The sequence below is a fragment of the Ammospiza nelsoni genome, chromosome 25 (assembly GCF_027579445.1).
Source record: "Ammospiza nelsoni isolate bAmmNel1 chromosome 25, bAmmNel1.pri, whole genome shotgun sequence".
Lineage (NCBI taxonomy): Eukaryota > Metazoa > Chordata > Aves > Passeriformes > Passerellidae > Ammospiza > Ammospiza nelsoni.
Genome location: NC_080657.1, coordinates 3,337,654 through 3,365,300, shown reverse-complemented (window position 1 = coordinate 3,365,300; position 27,647 = coordinate 3,337,654). Strand labels below are relative to the sequence as shown.

Sequence of the window (27,647 nt, the reverse complement as noted above, 5' to 3'; positions counted from 1 at the left end):
GGCTGCACAGCCAGCAGCCTCCCTTGGGATGGAGAAGCAGCTGCTGCTGGGCACAGGCAGGGCAGCACACGGGGCTGCAGCTGCCCAGCCCATGAGAGCTCCTGGTGGAAGGATGGAGCTGCTCCTGTGCACAGTGACACAACCCCTGCTGGCCAGGCTGTATCACCACTGTCCCCAGGCTGCCAAAACAGCAGCTGAATTATCTGTTAGTGCATAAAACCCAACAGGGAGTTGCTCCCCTGTTGCTCCTTGGTCCTTTCAGGCTCCCACCCAGCAACTCAGGACACAAACCAAGCAGAGTTACACCTACGACTTATTTTATTGTATTTTATTTGCATAAACAAACTTCGGGGCTTTGCTAAACAGGAACTGTTCAGGTCAAAACAAACCAAACTCTAGCTGGTGTGTGGGGAACAGCACAGCAATCCTGGGGAGAGGGACAGGGGGAGCACGGGCACGGCTGTGCCTCCCCGCCCAGGCTCACACCTGGCCAGGAACCCTCACAAACTGCTCCAGAATAAAGTAGAAGATAAAAAGAAATGCATCCTAAGGGCCGTCCTCAACCCCAGCTCAGGAGGAATCTGCTTTTTGGTTTTATAAAAAGATTAATAAAAAATATTGAAAAATTCTCATCTCCATTTATATTTTTCCCCAAGAAGAATTCGGAAGTTCCTTAGAAAACTGTGTCACCTTGGAAAGGGCACTCAGGTCACAACCAGCTGCAGGGAGGAGAGACAAATGCTACAAAGCAGTTTGGGGTCCAGCACACACCAGGCCTAATAGTGAACACAAACAGTGGCCAGAAGTAGGGTGTAGTTTTTTTTCTCTTTTAAACCATGCTAATTTTGTTAACTTCCAACATAAAAGGAAAACAATAATTTTTAAAAGGCCCTAAACTCAACTGTTACATTAAAAAAAGTTAAAAAAAAAAAAAGGTCATAGCAGTTTGGTCCCAACAAATGAACATTTAGATGTTTACTCACATGCTTCATTATTTTCTTATTTATAAGAACCAAAAATAGTTTCCAAAATTATCTCTGAATTGATGCTACTACGTATGTAAAGGCCTAAAATAAGCAGAATTTAGAAAATTGAATACACAATAGGGGAGGAAAATTTGAGCGGGCGAGTGAACCCCGACTATCACTGGGTCAAATTATAAAAGAGAAACAAAATGTCAGGACAGGTGAGGTCAGGTGGGCACAAACTAAAACCACATCGTCCTCAAAGCCTGTTACCAAAAAATAACCGACCATCCATAAGGTCACAGAGAAGGGAAAATCTGGGGTCTCACCCAGCACTTGACCGTATCCAGTCCAGAAGGGAAGAGAAGTCTTTGGGAAGAGAAACTCCAGGAGCGGATCCGAGCGTAAATGATGGATCAGTCCCAGTCCGTGCTTGGGGAGGCTGAACTCTGGAAATGCAGTTAAACAACGTCGGGATGGTTTCCGAGCTGCTCTCCAGGGCTCTGCTCAGCACGTGGGGATCACCCTGACACCCCAGCACCAGCCTGACCCCTCCCCTCCTGCCAGGGCTCCCAGCACCGCGCGGGCCCCGCGGCTACTCGGCCGTCGTCTGCAGGGTGTCCTTTTCCTCCCGGTTCTCCATTCCGCTTTCGTCGTCTTCGATTTCTCCCTCTTCCCCACTGAACTTGTCATGAGCCCACTTGGGGCTGGTGCTGGACTTGCGGAACATGAAGCGGCCTCTTCCCCGGGGGAAGGCGCCACGGCCGCGGCCCCTGTTCACCCACTTGTCCGTGCCCTCGCCCTCGCGGTCGTCGTGCTGCACGGGAAGCCAAGGACAGCAGGTGAGACAGGCTGGCACCGCCCTGCACCGCGCCTCTGCGACCGCCCTTGGGGCTCCACTTAATGGGAACCACTCTACAGGGAGCAGGAACGAGCTCTCTTTAGGCAGGAGCCAGCAGCTGCCCTTGAAGCGTCACCCGGAGCCTTACCTGGTGTGTCAGTGACAGCGGGTGCTTCTGGCTCTAAGGCACCTGAGACCGGACACACCTGGAGCACACGGGTGTCTCAGCACCCAGGTACGTACCAAGTAGTATTTCTTGCTCTTAGGTGTGTACTCAGGGTCCCACTCCTCCTCTCTGCTGCGCTTCTGGAAGTCGTTGTTGCCGCCACTGTTGCTGTTGTTGTTGCCTGAAAAGTTGCCTCTGCCCCATCCTCTCCCTCGAGCTCTGAATTGCTGCAACACAAACACAGAGGAGAAAAATAGAACAGCTGCAGAGGCAGAATCCTCCCACCCCAGCCAGCTTCCAGGGCTCCCAAGGTACCCAACATCCCATCCAAAACACCTCTAAAACCCATCACTAAAGCAAGAAGACAGCTTTAGCATGGCCACATCACCTCCTGCACTCATGATTTTGGGTTTTAGTTCATCTGATCACACAGCACATCACAGCTAGATGAAGATCACCTGGAGGCATTTCCAGGGCAACCCCAAGCAGGTGAGACCCCTCTGCACACAGACTGCACACATGAGTGTGGCCAAACCCCAGTGGAAGCACAGTGTGTGCCCATCGGGCTGCTCAGCATCACTAATGCACAGAAGCTTCCAGGCTTTGTTCTGCTGGAGTTTGCTGCCCACAGCACATCCCCAGCAGCCTGGCTGATGCTCTAAACCTGGAGTGATTCCACTGGGGCTCATCACCCTGAGGGCTTCTCCTCCAGGGCAGCTTTAACTGAGAGCAACACACAACAGCCACTTCTGCCCACTTTGGGAATCAACCCTCAGGGCACAGGTGGAGAACACTTGGGGCAGTGGTGGAGAACACTTACAAAGGTTCCTCTTGCTCTTCCCCTCTCATTTGGACCAGAGAATTCCTTAGTCCCAAGGCGGGACTTGTCAAAGCCTGTGGAGCTCTCCTCCCTCTCCTCAGTCTCCTCGGGATACTCCTCTGCTTTCACTGAGTGAGAGGACCACGATGACGATGAGCTGGACCTGGATCTCTCCCGCACCCGTCGGTGTTTCCTGTTCCAGTGATGGGAACGGAGGGGAGTGGGACACAACAGCATTAGGCACTCAGCTGTGACCCATCAGATACAAAACCACTTCTTTATCACTCCCTTATCAAAGCCATGGCTCTCCTTTTCCTACTACAAGAGGAAAAGCCATAGTAAGAGCTCAGGCTTTAACACAGGGCCCAAGACCTCTCCTGAAGGAACCTGTTGCTCCTTCCTAAGGTGTTTACACCATCTGCTCTCAACTTAGCATGCATCCATGGAGTTTTAGTCAAATGGAAAATTAAGCTAATAGAAAAGGATTAAATGAACATCAAAGCCAAGTCATTTTAACATGGCTGTTTCTCTCTTGACACAACAGGAACAAGAAGGAAAAGTGACTCACCCATCCTGACACATGGAGCTTTCCCATCTACCTTTTACAATTATTTAGTGTTTCTGAGAGATACAATGATAGCGAGACCACACGCAGAGGGGTAGCTCAGGCCACTGGAGGAGTTATGTCACAGGGGCACAACTGTGTGCACAACTGTTGTACACGGTGTCGTCTCCAACCTGAGCAGCAGAGACACGAGAGGCACAAGCAAATGGCTACTGGGTTTCCTACATACTTTTTCTTTGAGCCTTTGTGACTTTTCTCCGTTTTCTCAGTTGATCTTTCCCTTGAGTGACTTGAATCTCTCGAGTCCACCGACTCCCTGGATTTATCGCGTTTAAGATCTCTTTCCTTATGTTTTTTACGGCGTTCAATATCAAGGCGCAGATCAACAGGGTCGTCCTTATATTTCCCTTCAGCCTACAAACGCAGAGGAGAGGGAGGGCAGAGTTGAACACAAGGTCTGCAGTGCCCCAGCTCAGCACCATTTACTTTGCTTTACTGACTGCACAGACTTCTGGAGAACTGGAGTTTAACTGAGCACTAATGAATATTCCACTTTAAGATGTCAAATAATGCACTATTAAAGTAAGTCTGTCTTTGTCAGAATTCAATTTTCCTACACTTAAAATCATTGATTTTTAAACTTTTAATCTCCTCTTTAAACAGCATTAAAATAAACAGTCTGGTAGAGGGGAGGGAGACATGGGAGCTGACATTTACTGTACACCACAGCCAGCAAGGATGTGAACAATTCAGGGATTCTATCCAGCTGTTTATGGACCACAAGGACAGTGTGGCAGAGCTCTCTGACAGCCCATGGGTGCACCTGAGGTCCTGCTGACAGTCTCACCTGGGCAGGGGCCAGAGGGATTTTAATCCCAGGTCTAAAAGTGATGCTCTGGGAGAAGCAAAAGCTCTTTGCTGCTTGGAGCTACCCAAGATTAGTGATCCAAGGGGCAGGAGGAGGCCAGTGAAAGGCAGCATCCAAGAGGTCTGGGAGAAGACCAACTTCCCATGGATAGGGAGGCATCACAATGTCTGTCAGGAAGATTTACTGGGTGCAGATGCCACCTTCAGCTCCTTCCCCTGGGCTGGAGGGCACCGTGTGACAGGTGCCACAAAGTCCCACAGACACACTCTGTGTGTCTCCCACAGTCCTGCCAAGTCTGCCAAAGCAAGCTGGTGTCTCACAGAGCAAAAACCCACCAGCTGCATGAAAAATTAAAACTAAATTTACATTGCTAATTAAAAACAAACATAAAAGACACCTGGCAGTGCTTGCTTTGAGCTGTATTTAAATTGGTACTTCAAGAAGGGATTGGGAGTTTCTTTGGGCAAGGAGCAGTTGTTGTCTCTGCTCCTCCTTTGAGCCCTGTGGCACCTGGGTGAAATTCTGCTGCCTGCCCTAAGTGACAGTGGCTGTGGTTTGACAAAACTGGGCAGCAGGAAGCCTTACAGCATGTTGGTACCAACACCCAGCCTCAGCCATTGCTACTGCATTTACACAACACTCATCCTGGGAACTGTACAACTTGATATGCAACATACATCAAATTAATCGCCTTCAATTAAATACAAAAGGATTAGTAATTCTCTAGCTGTTAAATTTTTACTTACATGAGTTTCTAACCACTTTTTTGTTTAAATAAATATGTCAAATAACGCAGGAGTGAAAGCAGGCATTTTGTTTTGGTATTTTGCTCTTCTACTTTCCCCAGGCAAAGAGCTTTAATTTCTACTCTGAGAATAAAACTGCTCCCAACACGATGGATGACAGATAAGTGACAAAATCAGCAGCAGCTCCCTTATGTGGCACAGCAAACACCTATTTGGGTTTGGGAGGGCACGTCTGTTTCACGGAAGGCTGGCGAGCTGTTTGGAAACCACGTTTATAACACACTCTGCCAAGCTGATGCTCAGAGTTCAGGCCCATCAAATCCATCTCACCATCGTCCATGTCAAGCCACAAGTGTGTTTGGAAAAAATCGAAAACAAATATGAAACAAGTAAGGTTTCAGCAGGACTGGTTAAAATCTCTTCAATGTAAATATGTATGAAGGTGAATAAACAAAGGTTAAAATCTCAAACATTTTACCTTAAGCCTTTTTTATGATTGTTTACAGTGAGTGCAATGGCTTAACATTCATCTACTCAGCAAAGCTAAAACACTCAATCCCAAATGCTCTGGATCTAAGACAAGTGCTGAATGTTAAAGTAACAGCAATCAACAGAAATGGCACAGTCAGTTGTTAGAACAAAATTTATCAACTGCTTAATAGTGTATCTGCTTTAGCTCAGCATTTAGTTTTACTTTCCTCTTTTTGACATGCATGTCTTTGAAAACATGGTTGGCAAAATTGCACGTAACAATGGAGTTAATCATACTTACAAGCAGAAAAATATCACAAAAAGTCTCTTCTCTCATCATGGGCACTTGTTCCAAAAATCCTCTCTTTTTTCTCAAGCTCACCTCAATTGACTTTGGGGTCATTTACCATAGTCTAACCACTTCACAAAGGTTGTTGATACATTTTTAATAAAAATTAACCCTTTGTAGTTCATTTTTAGAATTATGCCCATCCTTAAAAGAAAAACACAAACTTAAGTAGAGAGTAATTTAAACAAAAACATCACTGTTAAGTTCATGCCCAATGCACTCATTTTGTTGAATTAAACTAATCAGAGTAACAGTTCACCTTGAAGCCAGGATCTCTGGAGCTTTTCGATTCCTCTTGAGAGAATCCATGTTTTCTAAAAGTACTGGGAGATATATCTATCCTCCTAAAGGAAAAGAAAAACCAACATAGATATAACCTTGCTCATAAGAAGAACCTGAAGATTTTAGATCAAATGTCCTTTAAAGCAGACCAGTATTTCCAAACGTATTTAAAACTCCCCCTATATTTTTCCTTTTTGTGTTTTTTTTTTTGGGTGAAGCTAGTTATACACTTGAATTATTCTGGAATCATTCCAGAGTTTAAGAAATGAAATCTGGAATACTTCTGCAATGTTAAGACAGTGTCTAATGGCACCAACCTGTGGATTTCAGGGCTCTTTTTGTTTTTAGCTGCATCTTGTTCCATCCCTTTCTTTAGATATTTGGTAAAGCGTTCGTTCAGCGTCATAGCTGAAGACCCAAAGTGATGCTCTGTCAGGGGTTGGAACAAACAATACCAAAATATTAGTACCAGTTTTGTAAAAAGACAAAGCCCACCCATCCCACAGCCTGTGAAAACCCAGGTGCAGGTCAGTGAAGCACCGTGGGGATGAGCTCTAATACTGCTGACAAACTGCAATTTCAATTTTTGGTGTTTCAGTGAAATGAACACAATTCCTTCAAGTGAGTCACAAACTCATCAGAACACAAAATTCTAAGTCTCAGACTCTGAATATTTCTCAGGCAATAACAAGAACAGCTTCTGCCTGTGCAGAGGAGTATTTATGTAAATAAAGATGATTGTGATCGTGCTGCTCCTCTCATCTCTGGAATATCTGCTGGACAACAACTGCAGGCATTTTGAGTGCACAAACCCCACTGATCAGGGCAAGGCAGGAGTGAACCTTCCCCAAGGACACACAGACTCCTGACTCACCTCTTACATGATGGACTATAGTCACTATGTGCTGAGCAAACAGTTCAGAAGGGCTGCGCTGCGACTGAGCCGACTGGATGTGATGGAAAATGGAGCGGAATTCCTGCTCCTTCTTGTTGCTGTGCACCAGATCCCTGCACAGCTTCCTCTCCTGAGCCAATATGCCACTGGGACTGCAAAAAGAAGAGCTCATGAAACAAAAAAAATGGGGTGAAGGAGAGGAATTTAAGGTGTTTAATTCTGCAGGAGCTGGGAGGTCACTGATGGTTTATGTTGTTATCAGGGAGGCACCCACGAGTACTCAAAAACTCCTTTAAACATCCCTAAACACACTGCTCCAGGTTACTGTGATAATTCAGGTCACTATTCTAATGCTGCATGGAGAATAAGAGTAGTAAAACACATGGCAGAGAGTCAAATGGATTTAAGCAGCACAGTAGCTCACCTGCACAACTCAGCTTCCCTCAGCCAGAAGCCACTGAGTACCTGACTCCATCTGGGGCTCTTCCCAGAGCCTGGTGCATCCCAAACTAATCTTACACAGCAACAGTCAGGAAAAAGTTAATCTCTAGCTCCCAAACCACAAATTGTGATGCAATATTGCTCAGCCTCCCTCACAGTTGGCAAGCACATGGGGATCTCAGGAAGAAAAACAGGAAAAAACATCACTACTGAGACTGCTCAACAGCTGGCAGATCCTTACCGTGCAAGATCCTCATCGAAGGAATCCATTCGAATATTGACCTGGGCCTCACGAGTAATGGAAAAGGAGGATTTGCCAGGAGTTAGCCCCTCTACTTTGGTGCCTGGCTTCTCCTTCACCTCAGATGCCTTCCTTGGTGGAGGGGAAGAGCTTTTTTCCTGGCTTGACTTGTAAGTGGTCACTCTAAAATTCTTTTCAGGTACAAAACCTCTGTGACCAGATTCATTTCTCTTGGATCCCGATCTGTCTTCTTTTTTGGATCTTTCAGAATAGCTTTCCTCCTCCATTTCATCAGGCTTCCTTTGCTTCTCTTTCCCAGGTGGCAGGAACACCACACCTTCCCATTTTCCTGACCTATCCTCCTCTTGACTTTTACTTGAAGTCGCTACGACTTTAGACATAAATTTGGGCTCATCATCAAATTCCGAATCTTTCCGGCCCTTTGCCTTGTCTTTCTTGTCCTGCTCATCTGTTTCATCTTTCCCATAATGCCCTTCCTTGTGGAAATCTGGGACCTTGAGCTTGTCAAAGTCATCCCTGAACTTGTAGCGCTTGGGCGACTGGCTGCCACGGTATCCCTTCTCCGAGTCAGCTTTCGATCCATACGAGTCAGATTTTGCCTTTCCATCTGTTGATCCCAACTCAGAGAAATTCCCTTTTTCTTTACTTTTTTCTTTCTCAGTGTTTGTTACTTTCTGGTCTTTGTCTTTCCCATTCTCTGTCTTCTGCTCTTCCAGATACCTGATCATAAAGAGACATTACAGGAGGTTTCTTATTAGAGCTCAACGAGGTCAATTCTTCAGTTCAAAGAGTCAAAACTTCAGAGAACACCAAGTTATGCATGTACTGAAAGCTGCCTCTAGGCCCTAAAATAATTAAAATGTCAAGCAGATTACTCAGACTTTTGTTCTCACTAAATTCAGCAAATGTACAAGGAGATGGATATGCAGAACTGATGGAATGAGGCTCAAGGACAAATCAAACCCAGCTGACCCACAGATGCATTGGAAGGAAAAGAGGAACATCTTACCCACTCTGTTTATTTACTTACAAACCTGGTTCAGGAGAACAACACATCAAACCTTTCAAATTGGACTGTTCTGCTTTTAACAACACACTGGAAATAAAAGCCTCAAAAGCTACTTCAAATTTGGGATGCAAGTTTCATAGGTAAGCTAAATATTTCATGACAGACTGCAAACACAAATAAAAGCAAACAGGTTAACAGAGGAGAATATGCTGCTGGGAGAGATAAAACACTTCTGTTGAGAACAATTCAGCTGGTTTATAGCATCTGAACAGATTTAAAGCATTCACAAATCAAAACCCTGGCTCTGTGGGACAGCAGGAAAGCCCAAGGACACCCGCTCCATGCTTTGGAAAGCCCAAATAAAGAGTCACAGGAGTTTTTCCCTTTTTAAATTTCAAACATCCTTTATATAGAATCAGCTCAAACCATCTTTTAAAACAATAAAGACTTGAAAGCACTTGTGAATGGTGCTGTATCTTTTAAAATAAAGTGTCTCCTTTGGGCACAATCTGCAGTGCATTAATCTAGAGAATGATGGAAGCAGATGCCTTCTGCATGGAAGGCTGTCTTCACTTTAGAGACGTATTTGGTGCTTTAGTTTCTCATCCTACCCACACACACAGGCATGAGCACTGCAGCTGCACCTGCCCCAGGCTGCTTGCAGCAGGATATGCAGTAGGATTTAATTAATTTCTTCTAATTTACAGTACCTAACAATTCCAGAAGGCAACACTAAAAATGTCTATAACCAACACATACATAACTGGGAAATGTGAGCTTCCAGCTGCCAAGAAACCTCCTTGGGCAATCTCCACTTCAAATGTTCATGGGCTATGAACATTTTTGCAGGGAATATATACAATCTTTAGAAGTATCCAAGTTGGAAAACCAATTCCAACTTCCTACAACTCTGGGCTGTGTTTTCTTCATAATTCAGAAAGGACTAGGCCCAGAGCTGGCAGTATGCTGGCACAGCTTGTAGCTGGAGCCTGCCTCAGCCTCTTGCCCTGCTCACGGAGCATTCACACGTGCAGCTGGCTCCTCAAAAGCAACCCAAAAGCATAACCCAGCACCACAAAACACATCACTTGCCTCTTGGAGAAGGCTCCTCCCCCGGGAGCCGTGCCCTCCTCCTTCGGAGCGGCACCATACAGCGAGCTGACGGGTGTGGGGCTTTTGCACACCGGGCTCTTTCTGCTGGGGCTCATTCCTGCCGAGCCGTGCTCGAAGGGGCTCTGGTGGGAGCCCCCCTGGAAGGAGCTGGAGCCGCTCTGGGCGGCAGAGCCCATCGGGGACGGGCTGGAGCGCGGCGGGCTCGGCTTCTGCACGGGGCTGGGCCGGGGCGAGCGCCGCCGCACCACGACCGACTGCAGCGGGCTCTTGAGGGCAGGGCTGCGCTCGCGGGGGCTCAGCTCCGACACCGAGCCTCGGGACGTGGAGCCCGTGCCATAGCTGCTGACATCTTGCCACGCTTTTGATCCTTCGGATGCTTTGGCATCTTGAGCCCCCGCTCCTGAAAACTGCTGCTCCTTAGACTCGTCTCCTTGGTTATCTCCCGCAGCCTGCGATGCCCGGGCATCCTTGGAGGATGATTTCTTCTCCTTTCCAGATTTACGCTTGGAAGACTCAACCCGACTATGATTGGAGGACGAGCGGGAAGAGGAAGACCTCCTTGAGCGGTCTGAAGATGATTTATCAGAATTCCTGGAATGGCTCCTGGACCTTGGGGAAGGAGATCTCCTCTTGGGCGAGCGGGAGCGCGACCTCCCCCTGCGAGGGCTGTAGGCCTGGCGGTAGTTTTGCCAGTTGGATCTGTAATTGCCGTATCCTCCTCGGTTGTACTGGCCCCAGGGGTAAAACCCTCGGTTCCGCCCACGGAAATAATACGGCCTCCGGTAGCCTCTGTTATGGCCTCTGAAATCTCGGTTCTGATACACTCGTGGGTGGTTCCTTTCTCTGTTGTGAGATGGAGAATAGGATCTTGAACGAGACCTAGAACTGATTAAAAAAAAAAGAATTACACAAATATTTCATGTTATAGTTTCTTTTCATAATTTATTTTTGGAGTTTGTTCTTCTGTCACAACTTTTTATTTGAAGACATATTTTAAAAAGACTTCAAAAAACTAATTTCTCAGCTTTTAAAAGAAAATCCTTTGGTTTACCCTTATCTGATTGAGGTATTACACTTTGCTGTGAACAAATTGCAGTGGAAATAACTTGTACCTGTGATACTGTCAAATATTTGATTTCAGGATCACTGCAGACACCATGATAAGCAATGTTGCTCTCTATTTTGCTGGGATGAAAATGGCTGCTATCCAGCTTCAGAAAAAGTGACAGATCTCAATCATCTAGCCCTTAACAGCTCAAGGTCATGGTTATACCTCACCACAAAGAAGTATATGTTATATAAACCATGCTACTGTTATTGCAGCAGACCCCAAATCTCATTCTTTTCTCCCAACTTCAGATGCACTTTAAAATTCCAACAATCCAGATGAAACCTCACTTTTTAGGCAGGCAAGTTCAATAAATGGCTACACCCCAATAGCAGCAGGGCAGCAGTGGGGTGAAGGGCACGCTGCCCTATGGGTTTAAGCTCTCAGAGGTGCATCCCATGGCACCATCCTGTGGCTCCATCCTGTGGCTCCATCCCATGGCTCCATCCCATGGCACCATCCCATGGCACCATTCTACGGCTCCATCCCATGGCACCATCCCATGGCTCCAACCCGTGGAATTCTGGGGCAGGGACAGCTCTGGGACACCTCTGCCAGGCACCACCAGGTGCCGCTGTGGATGTCCCTGCCCACATCCACAAAACCAGAATCCTGGAATGCACGAACCCTGGAAAAACGCAGACTCCAGTGACTAACTGTCCCAGCAGCTTCTCCCGTTAAATTGCTGTGGTTGTGTAACTGTTTAAAGGTCCCGTTGTAGCTACAGGAAGGACTGGCCAAACTGGGAAGTTGAAATAGAAGAAAGATTTTTCCAAATGGAATTTTAGTAAATAACATTAATTGGAACGGTTTCCACAGCCCTTTCTGGCTGTGACACACACATTGGTCGTACTCCAATGGACATGAATTTCCTCACACGGATCTCAGCGCTGCTCCTCACCTCTCACACCCCAAACCCCCAGAACCAAAGGAGAACAACCTGCTGTTGGAATTCCTAAACAGTTAGCACACATGTGCAGTCAGAGATGAACTTTAGTTCCATTTTCATTTCTTCCTCCTACCAAACAGGTCACAGTTTAGCAGGAAACTCTTATTCATACTCCAATCATTGCTAACAAACAGCTTAATGACCATTTTAACAGATTTTTCCATCCTTCAAACAAGCAAAAAACTTATCTGAGGCACTTCTTCATTCAAACAACAGCAGCCAGAAGGAAAAGCAAGAGAGGCAGGAGGCAAGAACCAGTTATAAGAAGTTCTAGTCCAAGGCATGAGGAACAGAGACGCTCAATTTTCAGACAATGCTGCATCTGTGATCAATTATCAACAAGGACCTGTCGTACAACGCTTCCAAAATCTGTTCTAGTGATTTACAGAGGCTGCAGCAGGAAGATTTCACTCCAAAAGTTGCAGACTATTTACCAGAAATCTTTTTAGAAAAATACCGTAAAAGTTATGCAGTAAAAGAAGCACCAGAAGTGATAATTCCCCCCCCCAACTCTGCCAGCCCCCAGAAGTGTAGGCACTGCACTGCTCCAGGGCTCCCAGCATTTACAAGAAGTGAGAAGTAAAGTCATAAAGAAAGCAGAACATATTAGGCAGACTCCAACACAGCACTGTAACTTAGGAGAAACAGAAACCTACCAAAAGAAGAATAAAACAATTTGTGGTGCATCCTGAAGTACACAGCATGGCCTTTTATGCTGAGATCCCACCAGACCTACCTTGGAGCACATCCCAAGGCCAGGCAGAGGGGCTGGGCTGGGCTGACCCCCTCCATTCAGACTCCTTTTGGTTTTTTTAAAAAAAGGAATTATTTATAAGGCAGAAGTAGCTTCAGCAGCAGCACACAGGAAACAATCATGTTTGCACAAGGTGCCTTTTTCTCAACTGCCAAAGCTCCTTCACTGCTAGGAGATATTCCCAAATGAGCAAGGATCCTCCAGCATTCCAGCTTCCTTCTGCAAAGGGCTCGGTTGGACTCAAGACTCCGCCTCTAATTTAGTTTTGTCATGTCCTTCTTTCTCCAACTGTACATTCATTAGAGCTTCTGTACTTGTAAAATCTCTAACTGGTAACACTTGCATGTGGTTCACAGCCCAGAGGATTTTCAGAATACGTGTTATTCATATGAGTGAAAAGGCAGGAGAACACCATTACACCCCCTCCAACTGGAATGGCTTTGCCAGATGCAGAATGCTTAGCCAAGAGAAAAGGAAAAAAGTAACATCCAGGGAAGACACAAGCCTGTAACTGGCCTGCTCAGAAGCAATTCAGGGAGACAGGAGCAACTATTACACATATTAATAATTTCTTAAAATTAACTGCAGCAAAATTACTTTTTATTCACTTTGTTCCTCCAGGAGGATCTTCCTTGTTACCTGGCTCCTGCATGCCAATGGGAGGAGCAAGAATATATCAAGAATTGTTCCCACCTTTTGTGACCATGTTCACAGGGGTTCTTGGATGAGGGAAGAGATGAGGATCTGACTCCATGTTTCAGAAGGCTTGATTTATTATTTTATTATATATATTATATTAAAACTATGCTAAAAGAATAGAAGAAAGGATTTCATCAGAAGGCTGGCTAAGAATAGAAAAAGAAGGAATGATAACAAAGGTTTTTGGCTGGGACAGAGAGTCTGAGCCAGCTGACTGTGATTGGCCATTAATTAGAAACAACCACATGAGACCAATCACAGATGCACCTGTTGCATTCCACAGCAGCAGATAATCATTGTTTATATTTTGTTCTTGAGGCCTCTCAGCTTCTCAGGAGAAAAAATCCAAAAGAAAGTATTTTTCATAAAAGATGTCTGTGACACCTTTCACATCAGTGTCTAAAATTGATTTTAAAATTTGCTTGAATTCACTTTTCTGGAGCAGAAACACACATGATGACATCTACAAAGACCCCTCCGGTCTGGGATCCATTACATTAAAGCCTCCTTAAAAAAGCCAAAGTCTCAAAAGAAAGATCTTGAGTGTGTTGACAAACGTCTTACTCTCCTATTTATTTATTTATTCACAATTTATTCTCCTAAGTGACTGAAACACCCCAACAGCACAGACTGGCAGGAAGCAGCCTGACACACAACACACTATCTGTCCTGGGATCTCATCAGAGTCTTTCCCTGGAAAGGAGCTAAGTGAGAAACCACCTTGCAAGGGAGGAAAAGCCCTGTTGCACTGTCCTAGGGTGACATTATGATGCTTGTATCCCCATTTGTGCATTCTGTTCATGCTGGATATCATGTTCTGTGCCTTCCAGACTGGCTCTGAAGACCGAATGTTTTGTTTTGGTTTTGCTTTCAGCCACTCTCCCACAGCTGGTGGGACACAGAGACAGGGCAGTACATGGTGCTGCTTTTGCTTTCTGCTTTGCTTTTTGCTTTGCTTTTTGCTTCTGCTTTGTTCCTGCTTTGCTCTCGCTTTTTGCTCGTGTTCATTAGTTAGTAGCTAAGCAGTCCAAATTTTGCCTGGACTGTTTCTCCTTTCCCTTTTTTGGACCAACTTGAACCTGCTCCGGACTGGGACCTGGGAACACCAAGAGTTTGCACCTTGTGGCTGCAGCAGCTGCCCCAGCACAGGAGGGACTGAGAACAGAGAGACCATCCCCAAGAGAGACTTTCTGAATTTGTCATCTTTGTCAGAGCGGTGACAGAGTGGTGTCACCTGGTATTGTTCATTCTGTGTGCTGAGGGTGCTGTGCCTGTTAAATAAACAGGTTCTTTCCACTTCTCTCCAAGGAATCCTTCCCGACCCAGCTGGGGGGTGGGGCCGTGTGGGTTTGCTTTCTGGAGGGGCCCCTTTGGAGGTTTTCTCCCAAATTTGCCCTAAACCAGGACAGGCACCCTCTGGGTGCACACTCACCTCAGTCTGCGTTTCCTGGAGCGTGAGATGGAGCGGGACCGGGAGCGGGACTTGGAGAAGGAACGGGAGCGGGACCTCGAGCCAGACCTCGAGCGCGAGGAGCGCGAGCCAGACTTGGATTTGTTCGTTTTAGACATCTCTGCAAGCACCTGTCAGTGCACCTGAGGGAAACAGGGACATACAAGTATTTGAGAAATGAAGCATGTGGTTGATAGGAGAGGACAGGCAGCACCTGGCAGGCTGACAGACTCCAGGCACGTGGAGCTTGATAAGGCTGGAAATAGGAATGTTTGAAGTGCCTGCTAGGAACAGATGAATGGTGCTGGGCTCAGAATAGAAGGTTTATTTCAGTCCAAAGAGGAAAACTGCAAAAAGAATAAAAGGCTCTGAACCCAGAGTAATCACAAATGAGAGTGTGATAGTTGAAAGCACCAAGTTAATGCAAACCTGGGAAGAGGCAGGGCCACAGTGCTGGCTGAGGCAAGGACACCTCTAGAGGCAAACTAGCCCATGGAAGTGAAAATTCCATGTAATTGCAGCCACATCCCTGTCTGTGCAGCCAGCTGCCATTGCTTTAAAGAACAGGGAAGAAAGAAAAAAGCTTACCATCAAAAACCCCACCCCACAAACTTTTATCTAAACTTTCAGAGGCAATCAAAAAAGAGTTGATACTCCAGCCCACAGGAATGTGACCCTATTTGCACAGCTCTGCTCAGGCTCAGTCCTGTCCTCTCTGCTGGTGCAGTTCCTGCAGTTGCTGTGATCAGTCACCAGCGTGGATCACCCAGCCAGGAGTTCTGTTGCAGCCAAAATAAATCAGGTGTCCTTCCAAACAGTCAGAGACAGAAGAGATTACACTGTAGCACTAAATGACTCAAAATAGCTGTAATTATGAATTACCTGGGCTATTTTCAGGCATGTATCCAGGTAAAGGTTAGAAAGTTCCTTAGATGATGATTCAGGGAATAGTCTGACCACACAAATCTTTCAGCTACACCCTCCCTGATCTGTTCTCCTTTACCAACGAGCAAAATTTGCATTAATTCAATAAATTATCAACAAACTTTCCACCTACAATGACTAATGAAAAAGAGCCAGAAATAAAAAGGAACTGTGTTAGCACAAACTTCATCTTTTTTTTTACCCACTGTTTAAAAATAGAGACATTCAGGTACATAAACACAACTGATCAAGTGTGGCTGCTGCTGTTATACCCATTTTAAGGAAATTCCAGAGGACTGACTTGCAATGCCTCCACTTCCAGAGACTCTCCAAAATTACATATATGGTTACTAAAGGCTTCAACTTCTGCCAGGGCACTTCTAGGAAAAACACAATGCCTGGGACAGGAGCAGCTGCTGGGAGAGTAGATGGGGGTTCATCATCAGAGCTGGGACTTTCTAGAAATGGGAAGTTGGCTTTTATTCTAAAAAATCATGTTTCATGCTCCTGTTCTTCCCTTTAACTAAAGATGTTAGATCAATTCAACTGAATTATTTGAATATATTCCACATCAGAAAGCACACAGGAAAAATAATAAAATTGATGTTCCTGTTCTGTTAGGAAACAATAGATGTTGTTTTATTCCCTGTTGCCCCAGGAATGAAAATCAAAAGATATTGCTACTGAGAACTGAAGTTTGTTCTTGTGCTTGGCGATGTTTCAGAGAAAAAAACGTGTGAAAGGATAATTTTTAAGTATTTCCTCTTAATTCACTGAATATGTCTGTTGAACCACTTCCTGCAACACTTCCTACTCTGTTGCTCACAACAATCCAACGCTGAGCACTGGAAACCAAAACATGGAAGAGGAGAAGAAAGAAATGGTAACAGGAACTACTGCAAGATATAGAAGATGTGGCACCAACTCTCAGGAAATCCCAAGAAGACCCCAAAATAGATTTTTAAATTACCACTTTGATCTGCTTAATAGTTTTTGCCTTTCACTTTGATCTACAGCACTTCCCAGCCAAACCACCCTGGTGTGTGCAACGTGTGCCAAACGCTCACGTCCTGGATTCTTTATCTCTGCCAACATTTTGAAGTTGATTCATTCCTAACATATGAAGTAACTCCTACTAGGATAGAAACAGAGTTGCTATGCTCCAGCAGCACTTAAAAGGTTAAACAAACTGCACACTGGAGTCACGTCAGCTCCGCTGAGTTAACTGCAGTTGTAAACTTACTGTGATACATTTAGTTTTAAGAATGACTGACTCAGATAAAATATGTTCAGCAAAATAACCTGCTCTGAAAGCATCTATTCTTATAAAAAGGATTTTATATTTTTTAAATAAAGAGGTGAGTGAAGCAAAGAAAAGCTCTGAGAATAGCAGTGGCTGCTGACCTCCCATTTCCATTTTCCCCGGCCCACAGAGCTCCTGGGGATGCAGGAGTGTCCTGAGCAGGGACTGCAAGCAGAAGCATTTGCACAGTGCTATGGGGACTCATCCTTAATCTGCCCAGCTACAGAAACCCCCAAAGAGCAGCTCCTCCTGCACCTGGGAAGGGACAAGGCTGCTGCTGCACATCTCCTCTCCCAGCAGGCAAGCCTGGCTACACTCATCTGGAAGGCATGTCCTGCTGGAAGCACTGCCAGGGATTCTCAACTTTTGTTTTTTTGGTTTGTTTCCTCTGCAGGACCAGTTCTAAGCTGTCCAGCAGATCTTCCCAAGGAGTGTAGTGTCCCATCCAAAAACACCCTGGTTTTGGATGTCATCTGTGTGCTGAGTTTAGAAGCTCTGGTAAGGCACCATCCCCTGGGGAACAGACACCTGACAGCTTGTTCATCTGTCATAAAACCACATTGCATAGAGCAAACTTTGCTTTCTCCATTCCCAAACCCTCTGGGCAATCTGGCAGACCACTGATGGAAACAATAGAGGAGCAAATGCTCCCACTAAAGCACCACGATGGACTTTGCCCAGAAGGCAAACTATTGTCAGGAAACAGTGGCAGGAAAGTTAATGTTTTACCTCCTGACAGAGCCCAAAAGAGAGGCACAACTCTGCTCCACTCTGCAGCAATGAAAAAAAGGTCACCATTGAGAGTCCCTCACAGCTGGGCCCTTCCATGAGCTTCCACAGCTTTGGAATTTAAATGTTCACAATTGTTAAAGAAAACTTTTAATGCCACTGATGGAAATCACTGCAATGCTCAAGCAAAGGACAAAGCTGGAGGAGGGCACATGGCACAAAATGGGATTTAACACTTAGATCAGTGGGACATTTAATAATCTGGCCAGTTATGGTTTTTAAATAAAGAGGTGCCTGTAAGTGAAGCAAAGACAAACTCTGAGAATAGCAGCAGCTGCTGACCTCCCATTCCCATCTTCCCCTGCCCAAGGAGCTCCTGGAGATGCTGGAGGAGGGCACAAGGCACAATATGGGATTTAACACTTAGATCAGCGGGACATTTAATTATCTGGCCAGTTATGGTACATGGGGGAAGCAGGGCTCTTCTCCCAAAAATCACCAGGGCATAAATCCAGAGATGAATCAATACAGCATTAAAAAAACAAAAATAGGTACTACTTTTTATAGGATACCCAGGATTTTTTCACTAAATTGTTCTACTTTACCCTTATATTTTGCAGTTACTTGGGAAGACAAGTCCAAACATTCCAAGACCCAAGGTTGATTTTTTTCTTCTAAACCTGCTCCATATTTTTTGCACAACAACAATGAAAGCAGAATTTTACCATCAGTCTAACCTGCAGCATGCCCAGAAGAGAAGAGATGTAAGAAGTCTATTACAAATCCCAAGACAGGCAGTTTTACCTCTTGTATTTTATTTGCTGTGCCTACCTGCTTGAGCAGGCTCACACCTTGCACCCTTCTGTCAGATCTCACTGTCTCAGCTCTGTCAATTATGAAATCAAGAAGAAAACCTGAAATGAGAAGAAAATACACCTTTGTACATGCACTCCTGTGCTGCCACCAGAGGTGAACTGGCTGCCCTGCTCATCAGATCCCCAGTGTTTCAGGGAACACGCACACCACAGCTGACCAGGAATTTTTTCATGGACTTTTATGGAAAATGTAGGTTTCAAAATGATCGTTGATGCTTCCAAAATTTTAAATCTTCTTCTTTCTTTGCTCCACCTCCCCTGCCCCATCCCACCTGCTGTGACACACATCTGTCAGTGCACCTGTACAGCCGTGCTGGAGTCATTTCTCTCAGCCCATTTGAATGGTCTTACTGGGCTCAGGACTAAGGATTTTGCCATATTGTTAAAGGAATCCACAAGCCAACAGAAACAATTCTTTTCCTGACAATTCATCCATCAGCATATCGCCGTCATCCAAGGGAGCCACCAGTCCACTGGGAGCTTTTCTGACAGGTCTACAGTTACATTTCAGAATCCTTCCATGCACTGCTGGAGGGGTGGAGGTTTTAGAAGAGAAAACAACAGTAAACACAACCTCAGAAATTACTCCATGTTATTAAACCTCTGAGCTAACAGCAAGAATGGCACTTACTCTGTGTTCAGCCATAAAACAGACTTGTTTAAAGGTATTAATTTCTTGTCCTTACTTCACTGAATAAGTACAGTTTTCAAGTAGCCTTGAAACCTTTCTCTGAACTGGTGATTAAGTCCTGTTCTCACCCAAGAGGAAAGGTGCTGCTGCAAAGTTTAGTGATTTTTAAATATAAAGAACAACATGCCAAAGACCTTTTTTTTATTATTTTTACTGTTGTCTTGTCCATCAGTCTAAATGTCCACAAAAAGAAATCTCAGCTTATATCTTACAAACCTCTTTGACTTCCAGCCTTTCACAGTGGCAGAAAGAGTTTGTCGTACCCATTATTTCTTTGTGACCCTTGGGCTCTGGGTTTTTTGCTTATTTCTCAAATATCATTGTTACCAGTGGTTTGCTACAATCCCACACACAGAGGTATCATCCAGAGCAAAACCTGCATTCTCCTTTGGAGAAAAATAATATTCTTGTGTTTAGAGCACTACTACAGAAAAAGTAACCAAGTCAAGACACAACAGGCAGAAGTAGCAAACCCTTCTTCCAGATAGTGAAAGGAAATTGGGAAACGTGCTCAATGCTCTCTGCTGAAGTGGAAATCATAGTTCAGGAGTTTCTTATTCCAGAACACTGTAAAGAACATTTCCATGGGCCAAGTCACGGGTCAAATTGAAAACATTGCTGGTTGTCAAAAAGCCTTTTTCCAGGAATCTGCTCCCTGCTTCCAACTGGCTTGTGTTACTTTGTGACTCTTTCCATCCTCCACTCCTTTGTTCAAGGTCTTTCAGGCAGCAGGGGCTGGGATTTCAGCCCTTCCCCAGCTGCTGCAGAGCAGCCGTGCCCAGGGCAGCCAGCTGGCACACTGCAGCTGAGCCCAGTCCGTCCCCAGGTGTCAGTGAGCATCCTGCACCACAGCTGGCCAGCTTGGACAGGGAATGCAGCATGCACCTCCCTGCCAGGGCAGCTGTTTGTGCTCATATCTGAGCATAAACCCCAAAACACCTGGAAACAAGTGACATGGCTTGTGCACACGCCTCAGACACAAGCAGCGTGGTGAAATTCATTACAGTGGTTTCCGTTTATCACACGGTGTTTGCAAACACTCAGCTCATAAATATTAAATGTTTTGTAAAAGCATTTGTAGGAAGCTCTCTGAAGTGCTGTAGGAAAACAAAAATTTGCTTTTTGCTGGCCAGCATTTGAGTGAAGCTGTTGTGATTTATTTTGCTGTGAGGCCCAAAGCAAATGAGGTGGCACCTCATTAGAGAGCACATTTCTGCCCGAGCCTCTTGGCATCCATTTGGTGTCACCAACACAGACATTCAGCTCAGGAGGAACAGCTGAACTGCTCCTTCATTTGCTCAACACCCCTCATTACCAGGAAAGAAAAAAAAATTAATTCTCCTTCTGCCAGCTCTACAATTCCTAATCCCAAGCCCCAAAACCCAAACAAGATTAGTTCATTCTGAAAAAAACTAATAATCCCACAAAATACCTTACAAAGTGTGCTCTGTATAATGAGGCCACAACAATCCCTGCAAAAATAAGCTTATAAAGAGTTGCAGCTCTCTCCATGTCCCTGAAGTGCAGCAGCAAGTGCAGAGAGCAGACTCATCTTTGTTAGTTCAGAACCCAACTCTTAAAACCTCACTTGCTACTGGATTCTTCCTTTTCTAGCTAATTTTTGGTGCAAGATGCTTTAAATATGTTCTTGATATCAATGGAAACCTTGAGGGGAAGGGTAGAACACAGTTCCTACAGCCAGGCAGGGAGGAGCAAATTAAAATGTTAATTATAATAAAATTTCATTGGGGGAACAAAAAGCAGAATGATTTCTCTTCCCAGATTCAATACCAATGTGTTTTCAGAAGATTTATGACACACATTAACCAAAGCTACATCTACAGACCTCCTCAGCAAAAAAATGTCCCAGATAACACTGCTGAAAAAAAATTACCAAAAACCTAACCACAAAACAGTGTTCTACTCTAACATGAGTTAAACATCCAAAATTATTCTGCCACAGCAAAAGAAACACAGATTTGTCAGCAGCAGTTTTAATTTCTCTCTGGTCTATGTGTTTTCAAAATAAGGATCTTCCTTCAAGCACATTTGGGGTTTCACACCATGAAACAAATCCCTAAAGAAGTTTAACCCTGAGCTCCAGCCCTGGGTTCAGATAATTAGAAGCAGTTTTTATGGAATGGTTGAAGAGTATTTACAGGTTCTTGTGGAAAGAACTGATTCTACAGATTGTAGTGCTGAACAATCCCTTTCCAATTATTTTGACCAGCTACAAACCCCAATCAGTGACTTTTTGAAACAGGCTGTTTGAGAGACACTGTTTCACAAATGTTTGAGCTTAAAAAGTCAAATGTTGTTATTCAGACAGTTTAGTGACAGGGAGCTCAAGGAAACAATCCAAGAAAAAGCTGATTAGAAATCTGGGTGTTTTTGTTACAGAAGTTGGGTGGCTGGAATTTCTGTTAAACACAGAAGAAAATATCCACAATTTTTTTTTTAAGGAAGGAAAAATCTATTTCATCAGCTTTTTCTGTCCAAATTTACAGAGCTTGGGAAAAGCAGAAAGATCAGGATTTTCCCCAAATTGATGGCTTTGTCACAGCACAGCCCTGCTGTTCTGAGCAGCTTTGGATGCTGGGGGGCTGGGAATCCATGCCTGGAGTTCTACAACCCCCACAAGAAGCAAATAATGATCCAATTTACTCCCCTTAAGAAAACTATTCACAAATCAGTTAACTGAAAGAATTCAAAGTCGTGTGTGAGTTCTCAGCAAAGGGAGGATGAACTGCACCCTCCAGGACATTTCCATCCCCTCAGGTGTTTGCCAGCTGGAGCCACGCTGAAAAATGTGGAAGTTCTGCTTCCAAATAAACAGCAATTAACAGCAAAACTGTTTGATTGTGGGATCTTTGGAATTTCTTCTGTAACACACAGCATAGTTACAGCCAAAAAATCTCCTGAGGAGTTACAACTCTCCACACATTTAACCTATGAAAATACAAACTCCAGCAAATGTCATTTATAAGCTGAAAAGAGAAAAACTACTCACATTCTCAAGCCAGCACTTCATTTATCTCTATCTTAATGGGAATCCCACTACCTCAGGGATTTCCATGACCTGGTATAACATTTAAAGTTCTTTTATTTTTTTTAACTGTGGTATTATTGTAAGGACAATGCACCAGACCAGGCCATCCCTACACTCTGACAGACTTCAAAACAGAGAGAAATGCCCGTCCACAGGAATCCTGCACATATGGAATAAGTTTACTTGAACAATTATTTGAGCACTTATTTGAAAAATTTTCCATGCTGTGTTCACATACCTTGTACAAGTGTCCCATCAAATCTGCTTCTAAACACTGCTTCTTTAGAAGTGATTGACCTAAGTAAAAAAAAGGAAAATCAAATTTGAATCAAACCAGACACTGGCAAATCCTTTTATTTCAGCAGCACAGGAAAGGATTCTGATTTCAGCCATTCATCTCAGCACTGTTTCCCAGTAAAAGAAGGCCACCAAAATAACCTCATCTGATCAGACAGTGCATACACAGGTCTTAACTCAGGAACCCAACCTCACCCACAGCCCCACAGGAGCAATTCCTGTAATTATTTCAGGTGCAAATTACCATGTACACCATGCCACCTGGTATCACATGTCCAGCCCCGTGTTAAGGCACAGGTTAGTTAACATCATTAATGCTCAGCCTCAGTCCCTGGAGGGCTGAACTCCAGCCTGACACCCCACAGCCCCATCACCTCCAGTGCTCCCACTTCAGAGCAGCCACTCCTGGAGGGCTCCTGGCCCCGCTTTCACCCAGCCAAAGGCAGGAGCAGTGCCCAGCCCAGCCAGCTCCTCACCCTGCAGTCCCAGCAGGGGCTCTCTGGCTTTGCACACCCACCTCACCCTGTAAATCATGGCAGGCTAAAAATGGCCGGGTGACGACTGTGGGGGTGAAATTGTGAGCAGGGCACTTGCTGAGGGATCGCTGGAGCCGTGAGCAGGGCTGTGCACAGGCTGCACTCACACACCACAGAGGCACAAGGTGTGACAGGAGCAAGGGCACGGACAGAAAACCCCTCCTTGGGTAGGAAACAACCCCCAGAGCAGCCAGCTGCCATCTCTGTGTGCCATTAGCTTCACTTTTTTTTTTTTTTTAAGGCCCGGCAGCTTCCGGTTACCATGGAGTGAGGCAGCGCAAACACCATTCCCAGCTGGCATGAAATGTGATCCCGTGATTTCACTATTCATAGCTCTGACATGATAATGCTAAATTAAGCAGGAACTCTTCACTTCTCCAAGCTCCCAGCAGTGACTCCCTCAATGCTCAGGCTCTCCTAACACAGTTTCTGTGTCAGGAGGGGAAGGATGTTTCCTTTAGGGTAGCAGACTCCAGACCCACACACCCAGCCTGGCACCCAGAAACAAAATGGCACCGGCTCCTTCCAAGCATGATCTGAGCTGGCACCAGCAGGAACAAAGACCTGATGAGCTGTTAGGGCCAAATTTAACTTCCTCATCCTGGGACTCACTACAGAATCTCACAGAGCAGTTTAAGCTTTGTTCCCAGGCCTGTCCAGCACGGGCACCACCGCGTCCATGAACAGCTCAGGGGGCACTGGCACAGCCCCAGTGCCACACAGCCTGGCACCATCAGCTTCTGTAACTGCCACCATCCCTCCTTTCTCTTCCATGGCCTGAACTATGTGGCTAAATATCCTGCAATTCCTGCCTCACCCAAGAACTCCCTGTACTGTCACAATTCTGAGGAAACCACACGACCCAAACCCACATCCCTGCCCTGGCACGTGCAGCCATTCAACACAGCTCAGGATACTGTAAACTTTTCCAGAAATGGAGAAAAAGTTCAAGGGCTCAGTGGCTGCTCAAACAATTAAGGAGTTCCAATACGACAAACTGTCCTTCCACAAAGACAAAGCCAAGTGAGCTGAAAAATACTCAAACTTCTGCAAAACCACTCTATTCCTCCAGGGATACAACCTGGGAACATCATGGCCTTACAATGAAAAGCATCCTCAGGCTTATCCAGCCCAGCTCAGCACTCCCTGGGCCTCCCAAAGCAACATTTTTTTGACAACAGAGAAAGTGGGAACAGGTAAACTAAATTTAGATCTGCTGATGTGCATGGATTGTCACTTACTCTGCGTTGGTGTTTTATAACCATAACATTTTTTGTTTTCTAATAGCAACACCAATATCTGAAAGTGTTCACCAGCTTTCCTGCACCTCATGTGAGCCCACATGCCTGGCCTGCCCCAAATGATCATTTTCTTTAATACTTTACACACTTCCTGACTTCAATCAGCTGGAGAAAGCAGCAGACAGCTAAATTATATTATCATAACCCCATCAGCAGAATATCCTTTTTTTGGTGTATTTTTTTACAATACACATGACAAAGCTTTACTTCCATGAAAAAGAACTGGAAGTGGAGGTCAGGGCACTTGGCTGGCCCAATCCCCAGTGTCCGTGGAAGCCTCTTCCCAGACAGCATTGCTGAGGCACTGACTGAGGCACAGAATTGTCTTCCAGAGACACAACTGACAGAGAGGCAGGGAATTAGGAAGGATGGAAAACAGCAGGAAGTCAGCAGGGTATAACCCAGCAGAGACAGAGGCAGACAAAGAACAGGGGCAGGGATCCATGGCTGCTCCACCTGCTGCGGCCAACAAGGCTGGGTGAACACGTGGCTGCAGCCAGAGCACCACTGCTCTTTACAGCCAGTAAATCTCTTTACAGATTCATTTAGGTTGGGAAAGACCTCCAAGATCATCAAGTCCAGCCTGTGACTGATCTCCACCTTGTCACCCACTGAGTGTCACATCCAGGTGTTCCTTCGACACTTCCAGGGATGGGCACTCCAAACCTCCCTGGGCAGCCCCTCCCTCCCAATGCCTGACCACCCTTTGCAATAACCTGACAGGTAAAAGGTTTCCTCTTTGGATCTCTGGACAAAAAGGATGTGAAAATGAGGTAAGGGGCAGCCCTGCACCTCCTTCATCCCACAGACAGGACCCCACAACTCTGCAACCCTCTGTGACCAGACTGCAGCATTTCCAAATCGCTTGTGTGGAGCAGACACCAAGGCCCATCCACTGCAGCACTGCCTCAGGAGCAGCATTCCCGGCCTTCAGCTGCCTAAGGACATTGGAGGAGAGGGTTCAAATCAAGTTCTTACTCGCCCTCCCCGTTCCTGCAAAGTTCTCAGCAAAGGGAGGATGAACTGAGAAATGTCAGGCAAAAATCACAGGGCCCTAGACCCTCCGGAGGATCCTATGACACAAAAACATACATTTGCAAAAGCTCTCTACACTAACTGTGCTGTTTTGTGCTTTCATCTGCTGTGAGATTGTGCAACCCATCACAAAGGTCACAAAGCCAGGCATTTCATCACTCCCTGCTGGGCACCTGTGAACTTCCAGAGCAGGACACAGAACAACCACAGACACTCCAGGAGAAGACACTGCTGTGTCCCAGCACTTGCTTTCCGTGCCTACACTGACTCTCCTTTGGGAGCCAAAGCTCTGAAACACCTTTGGAGTGAGTGGAGCCAAGGCTGTGACACCCAATCCCTGGGAGCAGCTCTCCCAGCCCAGCACCCACCAAGGGCACAGCAAAGCCCCCCCGAAATGTCCCACACCATCAGCACTGACACAGCATCTGCCCTCGTTCCCCGTGAGAGGGAATTCCCAGGAGTCCTTCCAGAGAGGAGCTGGATGATTTAATTATACTCTCAGGAAAAGCAGCCTGAAAATGTCCATTTGCTGATGTGACCCTGTTGCTGCAGCAATAAAGGCTCTTCTCTTCCAGCACCAGCTACAAGACAAGCCAGACACGTTCCAAATGGTTTTACATTGTTCATTTCAAGCAGCAAATCTGTTCTTGTGCCACAGCACCTGGCACATCACTGTACACATAAAAATCAAGGAGTCCCCCACCTCTGACAGGTCTTTAGAGGGTGGTATTGCATACACCACACACACACAAATTCACCTGCTCCTCCCAAGGCAGGGCACAGAGAATGGCTGCACACTGAAAACGGGTTTGGAGTGAAGATTAGGGAGGGTGGTGAGGCCCTGGCACAGGTCACCCATGATCCCTGCAAGTGTCCAGGCTGGGATAAGGGAAGGTGTCCCTGCACATGGCAGGGGGTGGGACGGGATGAGCTTTATGGTCCATTCCAACCCAAACCGTGCCATGATTTGGTGATTCCATGGAGCACTGCTAACTCCACACTTACCACGTCACTTTCCACAGAAACACCCAGAACCCCATCCAGGAGGAAATACACTGACAATCACCTTGGGCATGCTTTGAAATGAATTTTTAGAGCCCTCAACCACGCTCATTTTCCCAAAACACCACGAACTAGCAGAAAAACCCTTTATCAGTACACGGAAAACGAAGACTCAGGCTTCACACGTGTGTCTGAGCCACTGCAACGCCTCTTCTGCCACATCGCCTGAAGTTCAGCCAAACTTCCCGAGCAAGCAGAACGCAAAGCAGGCAGCGAGCGAGCAGCGACCCTGATCCCTCCCGGCGCACCGGGAAGCGGGCGGTGCCGAGCGCCGCACCGGGAGCCGCACACCGGCGGCGGCTGGGACAGGACACGGGGCGATGGCCGCGGCTCCCTCCAGGGACCGGGCCCCGGCAGCGCCTCCCGCGCCGCGGCAGCCCGCGGAGCCCCGGACACCGGGATGGGACCTCTGGAGGAGGGAACCTAAAGGGCGCGGCCCAGAGGCGCGGGCGGAGGACGGGGATCTCCGGGAATGGGACAGCGGAACGGGCTGCGAAAACCACCCCGGACCACGAGCGGCTCCGGGAAAGGGCCGGGCAGGCCCAACCGGCCCCGGGGCCGCGAGGAGGCGCCAAGGCCTGCCCGGGCCCAGGCCTACCACGAGGCGCCGCTGGGGCAGGGCCAGAGCGGTGCCGAGAGCCGCGAACGAGCCTCGCCCGGGGACATGCGGGGCCAGGACACCGGGAACGGGGGGGAGCAGCGCCGCGGTGAGGCCCAGCAGGGGCGGGAGGGGGGAGCGAGCAGAACCCGGGCGAGGCGGCTGCGGAGGGCGCGGCGGGGAGGGATGGGTGAGGGGAGCTCGCGGTGGCGGCGGGCGGGGCGGAGCCGGACCCCGCGGACCCCCCGGTGCCCCTGCACTCACCGGCGCCGCTTCGCCGCGGCCCCTCCGCACCAGGCGCCCCCTCCGCCTCCGCCTCACGCACTTCCGGCCCGCGCGCGCGCTCTGCCCGCCCGCGGGGGCCGCCGGGAGCCGCAGTCCGGCCGGCACAGCGCGCCCCCAACCCGCCGGCTCCGCCGCACTACAGCTCCCGGCGGGCGTCGCGCGCGCCATTCCGCCACTTCCTCCTCCGCCCGTGGCGCGGCAGTGCGCGC

The 27,647-nt window shown here is 46.8% G+C and overlaps 1 protein-coding gene across 2 annotated transcripts; it reads right to left on the bottom strand.

Moving 5' to 3' along the window:
* Positions 1 to 300: 300 nt before the first annotated feature.
* Positions 301 to 27,469, bottom strand: THRAP3 (thyroid hormone receptor associated protein 3). Of its 2 annotated transcripts, XM_059488594.1 has the most exons (13): positions 27,418 to 27,469; positions 22,563 to 22,621; positions 18,541 to 18,623; positions 14,736 to 14,896; positions 9,773 to 10,678; positions 7,651 to 8,391; positions 6,948 to 7,120; positions 6,391 to 6,502; positions 6,051 to 6,135; positions 3,587 to 3,771; positions 2,793 to 2,985; positions 2,050 to 2,199; positions 301 to 1,782 (listed from the first exon to the last, which is right to left on the bottom strand). In XM_059488594.1, exons 4-13 carry the CDS (start codon positions 14,870 to 14,872, stop codon positions 1,561 to 1,563), a joined length of 2,904 nt encoding a protein of 967 aa, XP_059344577.1. In that variant the 5' UTR covers positions 14,873 to 14,896; positions 18,541 to 18,623; positions 22,563 to 22,621; positions 27,418 to 27,469; the 3' UTR covers positions 301 to 1,560. The 2 variants fall into 2 exon arrangements, with proteins under 2 accessions (XP_059344577.1, XP_059344578.1); XM_059488595.1 differs by lacking the exons at positions 14,736 to 14,896; positions 18,541 to 18,623; positions 22,563 to 22,621; positions 27,418 to 27,469 and adding an exon at positions 12,587 to 12,741.
* Between the last annotated feature and the right edge of the window lie 178 nt (positions 27,470 to 27,647).

Bases quoted from the DNA above. Each gene is read 5' to 3' on its own strand.
- THRAP3 (XM_059488594.1), bottom strand. From the start codon at position 14,872: ATGTCTAAAACGAACAAATCCAAGTCTGGCTCGCGCTCCTCGCGCTCG. The intron at 8,392-9,772 runs GCAAGTGATGTG...CTTTATGATCAG, and splicing joins GGAGGAGCCTTCTCCAAGAG to GTATCTGGAAGAGCAGAAGA. The intron at 6,503-6,947 runs GTGAGTCAGGAG...AACCCCTGACAG, and splicing joins TATAGTCCATCATGTAAGAG to AGCATCACTTTGGGTCTTCA.